The sequence below is a fragment of the Macrobrachium nipponense genome, chromosome 28 (genome assembly GCF_015104395.2).
Source record: "Macrobrachium nipponense isolate FS-2020 chromosome 28, ASM1510439v2, whole genome shotgun sequence".
Classification (NCBI taxonomy): Eukaryota; Metazoa; Arthropoda; class Malacostraca; order Decapoda; family Palaemonidae; genus Macrobrachium; species Macrobrachium nipponense.
The window spans coordinates 9,073,492-9,080,982 of record NC_087217.1 but is presented as its reverse complement, the minus strand read 5'-3'; the positions used below and the strand labels follow the sequence as shown (position 1 = coordinate 9,080,982).

At 35.7% G+C, this 7,491-nt stretch overlaps 1 protein-coding gene across 1 annotated transcript; it reads left to right on the top strand.

Annotated features, from left to right (window-relative positions):
- The first annotated feature begins 3,450 nt into the window (after positions 1-3,450).
- Positions 3,451-6,014, top strand: LOC135201278 (cuticle protein 18.6-like). The gene is made up of 4 exons (XM_064230152.1): positions 3,451-3,584; positions 4,964-5,047; positions 5,327-5,464; positions 5,718-6,014. The coding sequence occupies exons 1-4, from the start codon at positions 3,573-3,575 to the stop codon at positions 5,868-5,870; spliced, it is 387 nt and encodes a 128-aa protein (XP_064086222.1). The 5' UTR covers positions 3,451-3,572; the 3' UTR covers positions 5,871-6,014.
- The last annotated feature ends 1,477 nt before the right edge of the window (positions 6,015-7,491 follow it).

Sequence of the window (7,491 nt, the reverse complement as noted above, 5' to 3'; positions counted from 1 at the left end):
AGTAGCTTCAAGAATATGATTTTGTAGCATTTAGATATATATATATATATGACTTATATGCATATCCACTTGGACAAGGACAAGTTTACGCGCAAAGAAATATTTGCAGTTCAGTAACCACAAGCTCGTTTTATCTAATCTATAAGTTGTATCTCTTTTATAATGATGCCCAACACGCAAGTATTTACAGCTCTCAAAATATCTAACCCTGACAATCCTACCCGGATACAGTACTTTTTTTATTTATTTATTTAATTATTTTTTTTTGTATGGTGTTTTTACGTTGCATGGAATCAGTGGTTATTCAGCAACGGGACCAACGGCTTTACGTGACTTCCGAACCACGTCGAGATTGAACTTCTGTCACCAAAATTACACATCTCTCACTCCTCAATGGAATGCCCTAGAATCGAACTCGCGGCCACCGAGGTGGGACGCCAACACCATACCAACCACGCCACTGAGGCGCCCTCCCCGGATACAGTACTGACACCTCCCATACCGTACCATTAAACCTGAAAAAAAAAGGTAAATCCGCAGCTAAAATAGCGACCACTTTTGAATAAACTGCAGACGAAAATGGGATCGGCCTCACTTTCGCCTTAATGCTCGTAGTGACTCTCGTTTATTCACTAGCTAAAACAAACTGGGGGAAAGTTTGCAGAAACTATCTTTTCAAATGGGTAAACACAGACGACGACCCACGGAGCCAGAGAAATGCCCCCAAATCGCCCGCCCAGGCGCTGACTGATCATGAGCGATTACCATTTCATACTTCTCGGATTTTGTACGAATTTAAGTAAACAAAATAATTTGAGAGAGAGAGAGAGAGAGAGAGAGAGAGAGAGAGAGAGAGAGAGAGAGAGAGAGAGAGACATATATTTAATAAAGTTTCACTTAAAATGTGTCTGCAACAGGATTACCTCAAACATGCTATTGAGCGCGTGCAAAGAAAAAAATACTTATTAACCTGGATATTGCAGACAATTAAATTAAGACAGAGAGAGAGAAGAGAGAGAGAGAGAGAGAGAGAGAGAGGGGAGCTAACTTTACTGACATCACTGTTTACCAACCACTGATGCGCAACCACCTGCACAGACCCACTAACCATCACTACTTCTAAGTCTATTAGACCAGACTTTCTTTGCCTACTGAAAAGCCAGAAGGTCTGATTCTTGCAACACAAACTCTCCAAGTGTAATTACATCGTCACATATATTTATAATCACTGGCGGAAGATTAACCTACGTGCTTCTTCAAAGCAATTATGGGTGGCATCCGAATGTGACAGTCCACGAATTGTTACCTCTGGCAGTGTCCGAAAGTAATTTGGAGCAATTACACCGTTTTCACAGCAAATAACGAGAAATCTAAAAATTAGAGCTATTCACATCACAAATATATCACACACACACATATATATACATATATATCTGTGTCACTTCTACACGCGTGACTTATTCATATTCACAAATATTACGCTACAAATAACTTAACGGCCATTATAACTGATATGTGCTTCTGCTTATAGCTTAATATATGTGAATATATTTATATATTTATACATTTATATATAGGCTATAACTCATTGTGCCTTTGTTGGCCAAGTAACCTCATGTGAGCAGATCAGCTGGGAATCGGAAGGCTAACTTCCAGTGTAAATTTCAACCTACAAATGAAATCTGTATTGAAATTATATAAATGTAAATAAACATAATTAAATTGATATACGTATATAATATAAACAGATATATATATATATCTGTGTATATATATGTCTGTTATATATATATATATATATACTGTTATATATATATATATATTATATATATATATATATATCTGCTATATATATATATATAAATATATATATATATATATATATATATATATATATATATATATAAAACGGTACAATATTTTGCATAGCTTTTTAACTTGAAGATACCACTAAATTCCAAAAGACAATGAATAGGAAAAATGTAAAAAACTGCCAAGAAGGATAGACTGCAACTATATATATTATACTTTATATATCATATATATAATATATATATATATATACATATATATATATATATATATATATATATATATATATATATATATATAATATAATATAATATACAAACAAGAAAAAAGTACGCAAGTTATGAGAGTAAGTAAAATAAATCATGCAACGAATGCCAACTATCAATGAATAAATAAGATCTAAGTACAAAATAGATGCACAAAGAAAAATATGAACCCATTTTAGTGTAAGTGAGTTTGTACCGAAAAGGAAAGGTCAAGGCACAGGGGCTATGGAACAAACACAGACTTTTGAAAGTTGGTGATATGGTGACATGACTGGGTCATCCAACAGCCAAAAATGTCGGTGCAGTCAAAGCAGTCAAGTAAGCAAAGGATATTAAATTTTGAACCAAACGGATGCCGGGTCTCCGCCGTAAAACCTTCCCCCTTCACTTTTTTCACATTTCCGGGCAGCGTGTGAGCTATATATGAAATGTAATGGAATGGAATATAGAATTGAGTCCAAAGGCCAAGCACTATGAGGTCATTCAGTGCTGAAAGGGAAATTGAGAGGTTTGAAAGGTGTAACAGGAGGAAAACTTCGCAGTTGCAAAACGATACAATTGTTTGGAGAGGGTGGATAGCAAGGAGGAAGAGAGAGCATATGAACAGAGGTACAGTAAAAGGAATGAAAGGGGTTGCAGCTAGAGGTCACAGTGGAATGGGGAAATAATCTGCATTAAAAAACCAAATGTTAGTAACATTCGCACTTGGGAGTGTGGGCAAGTCAGCCTCACTCAGTACCAGCAGCAGACCCAGATACTAAATAGGGAGAATTGGAGTCAGGCTGGGTATCGATCCGAAAAATATTTGCCCAAAAGCAATTATGAAATCAGCCCTTCAAGACACTAACAGCCGGAGGAGCTCATCAAAAACAATGACCTCGATGAGGGAGTAAGTCTAGTAGAAGAAAAAGCAACGTGAACATTTTCTCGTTCATTAGGCTTTGGCATAAACTATCTTCCCTCTAAGATCAGTAATACAGTAATACAGTGTACCTTATATTGAATAACCTTTCAGTCACAAAAATCAACAAGTTATGGCTAGGTAATAATCAGCGAAAAAATAACCTTACTGATGATGATACAAATGACAAACACATTACTAAGCCATCAATCGATTAATTGCCATGGAAATACAAAGGCCGATGGCGTAGGAACTGTATAGTTTAACAATAGCTTCTCTGCCTCTTGATGTTCCTCGCCTTTTCTCTCTCATCAGTTCAACAACGTTCATCGTCAAGGTCAAGAAAGGGAGAAACGAACGACTGTCTCTCTCTCTCTTTAGAGGAACAGATGGAGGAGGAGCGAAAGAGTTTCAAGAGAAAGAGCGGGAGACCAACCAATGAGTATAAAAGGGCTGGGTAGAGAGCGTCACTATACCAGTCGTTTCCTCCGACGTCCCACATAAACAACATCTCCTCTCATCAACACTACTGGTCTGTACTACATCACCTGGGATTCTCGAGAATACCATTCCTGCAGACCACATCCCACAAAATGTTTTACAAGGTAATTTCCACTCCAAACCCATAAAGAGGGCCATTTTAACCTCAAAACTCTAATCAAGATTAACATTTTCATAAGATGGTTATTTTTCAGTTAGTCTACAATTTCACAAGCTTTGCGTTACACGTTTCTGATACTTTGTAAAACCAACTTATACCAAAAAGATTATAAACATTCGAAGGAAACTATTTTAAAAGGTGTCACGTGACATCTTTTAACAATTTCATAAATTACCTCAAAGACTGCAGTTCTTTTTTCCTTTTAAACTAAATTCAGATTGCTGGTCAAATTTTGATGAACTCCAGACATTTTCTCTACATAAACCTAAATCATGAATTAAACGCAAAATGACCTCCTTTTCTCCGCTTATTCAAAACTTAGGCTACCTTTAAATTTGAGTGCCTTAAAAATCAAGTTGGCTAAAAAATAAATCTCAAGTACATAAAATAAATAAACAACCAAACCTTGTTTACTAATACCGCAAATAGTCATCAACACTATGACTTATTAACTTCAAAATACCTTACTTAAAATAATCAAATTATAATAACAATAATAACCACCAACCAGACAATAATACTCTGCCTCCATATTTTTCAACAAACCATCAGGATGAGAGAATATAACAGTTAACCAATGATGTCCAAATGACAATCATAAAAATTATCACAAAAAGTGCAATGCTCTACATGATCTTTACAGATCCCTAAACTGATTTCTATTTCTGGTTCTTCAATAGCAAAATGTTACATCGTCATTTACCCAACAGTTACACACACACACATACACACCACACACACACATATATATATATATATTATATATATATATATATATATATATATATATATATATATATATATATATAATTCCCTCTACCTCGGAATTGATATATTTTCACTTATTAGCCGAATCGCTAACATCACTGTCGTCCTGATCTCGTCCTGTCCGCTGGACGGTGGTTCGATCCCATGAGGGGACGAAATTATCAACTAAAAATTCCCCTTCGGTTTACATATATCAAATATATCAATTCCTAGGTAGAGCGAATTAGATATCAAAGGACATTTGTAGCTCGAATAATTTATAAGAATCACAGTGAAGTGATAATTATATATATATATATGTAGGTATAATATATATATATAATATTATATAATAAGAATATATATATATGATATATATTATATATATATATATATATAATTATTATAATAATTTAATATATTATAAGTATTATATATATAAAGAATTCTAATGGATAAACCTCTTAATCTTAACCTTCTAAGTATCGAGAATGATCTGAGATGGGGTACCCATAAGAAAGTATATATATAAGTAAAACTACATTAGAAAAAATGAGCACCAATATGTATTTGCAGGTTGCAGCAGTAATAGTGCTCCTTGCTGGATTGGCTACTGCCCTCCCTACAGATCCGTATGCTCCACCAACACTCTACAAGGAGGTGAGTTTGAACCTTCGTTGCCTCCTCGACGTAATCTTTAGCAGGTTGTAATATGACAGTCTAATGAAACGTGTATGGTCAAAGCAATGGCCTCGTTAAGCATTTTTTAATTTGCATTTCACACAAAAAGAACAAAATTTTTCAGATGGAACTTCATCATTATAATTAGGGTCCCGTTTAAACTTAAAGCAATCATTCAGAATCCACGCCAAGTCAGACAGCTATTATAAATGCGATGAAACCTCCAGCACTGTACTAATACAAATCATCTTGCAACAGGATCCGATTCCTTACAATTACGCCTACGGCGTGAAGGACGACTACGCCGGAACAGATTTCGGCCACAACGAGGACTCCGATGGCAAAAGCGTCAAAGGATCTTACACCGTACAGCTTCCCGACGGACGCAAGCAAACGGTAATGTTCCATTTCAAAGCGCAGTATTTATTATTTGTACTGAGGGCTTGCGAATTTCGGCTTGCTCACCGAGTCACCATTTAGTAAAAATATTTTTCTAGGACCTACCAAAAAATGGATAATCACCATTTTATCAAGCAAATAAACGAAAATAACGGGATAAATATAAGTATACAAATAAAGGGTATCACTGGAATGTTAACAACAAAAGAAAATGGCAACATTCATAACACCGGTGTTTTTTTATTTTCAGGTGAACTATGTTGCTGATCATTACAACGGTTACCAAGCTGAAGTGTCCTACTATGGAGAGGCCCAGTACCCCCATGAATATGGACCCCCAATCACCTTCAAGCCCAAGGGATACTCTGAGCCAGTCTATAAGCCACAACCGGTTTACCAGTGAAACTCCAGGATTAAGACTCCGATCCCGTTGATGTTTTGTTTCCGCTAGTCACTGTTATGTAAATTTTTTACAATAAAAACTTGTTTGGTTGAGTTCCTAAAAATGTAATTAGTTTTTTCACAAATAAACGTTTATAATACACAAGCGTCAATTCCTTCCAGAAACTGGGAAAAGCCATGAAATAAATGCTACTAGAAGATTAAATCAATAACTGTCAAAGATTACAAAAGAGAAAGCGGTTAACTGTATTAGCTTTTCTTCATGAGAGAGAGAGAGAGAGAGAGAGAGAGAGAGAGAGAGAGAGAGAAATTCATTTTTCTTTTAAATAATCAAACAGTGCATTCGGCTCCCCCCCCCCCCAAAAAAAAAAAAAAAAAAAAAAACCGCTTCGAATGTACTCTGTGGAACCATAGCCATAAAATGGGTTAACATTTGACTGCCATGATGGTCTGTCGTTAAAGTTTCATACAGCTGCCACTTCTGATCTCTTTTCCGTGGCTTTTTACTAAGAGCTGAAAGTGCTTCAACAAAATAGAAAATACTCCGCACATGTACAGACACCAATACCGCCCCTAATACTGAAATATCAATTCTGCATTATAAGCAGAAAGTGAAATGTATTCTAACTTCTTCAACAGGCAACAATGGCAATCAACCATAAAAGTACAACAACTTTCACGAACTGCTAGGGTTACCTAAATGGTAAGTGAACTGAAAGGATATATACCCCTCCCCCACCAAAAAAAAAGAAAAAAAAACCAAAAAAAACTAAATTAGGAGGATGTTCATTTACGGCAATACGGCCGAACAAGAGATTTTCGAACCCTCCAGTCAATATGAATGAACATCTTCAAGATTCCAGTTACAACATCTGTGAAAATGACTTGAGGGCATCGTCACTCGGCAGGAGATCATGTTTACCCATAATTCTAAGAATCTATACATGAAAATTGTAATTGCCTGTATCCTTCAGGCAGAGGACAGTTTTACACAATTAAAAAGATAGTACTTGAATTTACTTCACATACAATCAAATCATAATTAAAAAATACGACGCAATGAGTATCCAAATGTTTTATTGTAGCACCTATATAAATGCCTTCATCCAACCCCGAAGCCAACACCCCTTCACCACTCGCTCATATATCACTAATACAGATTGAAGTTTCCTTAGCTAAAAAAAGTTACATAACCTCCAAAGACCAGGGCGTCCCGTCTCATCCTTCTCTGATTTTACCGTCAATTTTGAAGCGGTGGGTACGATAGTATACTAAAATTATATCGTAAACAGCGTTACCAATTGCCTTAGAAATTCAAACACGAATACCTAAGAGGCAGAGCATAAATATTCTGGAATCGGGAGAGAAAGAAGAAATGACCAACCTTTATTTTAACCTCACACACGGAAATGACTTCAAATCGCATTAAACGAACAAATATCTGAAATTACACGTACTGAAAAAGAGGATTTCAGCCCTTACCGCACACAACCATAATTTTCCAAAGAATTACAGGAAATACAACTTTCAATCACTTGTAATCAATGACAATTACAAAGATACCATACCACAGCCTCTAACTAGAACCAACAGGCATCTGTAATTATCTAAATTAAGAATTA

Excerpts from the sequence above, each read along its gene's own strand:
- LOC135201278 (XM_064230152.1), top strand. Across the intron at positions 5,048-5,326 it reads CACCAACACTCTACAAGGAG|GATCCGATTCCTTACAATTA; the intron begins GTGAGTTTGAAC and ends ATCTTGCAACAG. Across the intron at positions 5,465-5,717 it reads CCGACGGACGCAAGCAAACG|GTGAACTATGTTGCTGATCA; the intron begins GTAATGTTCCAT and ends TTTTATTTTCAG.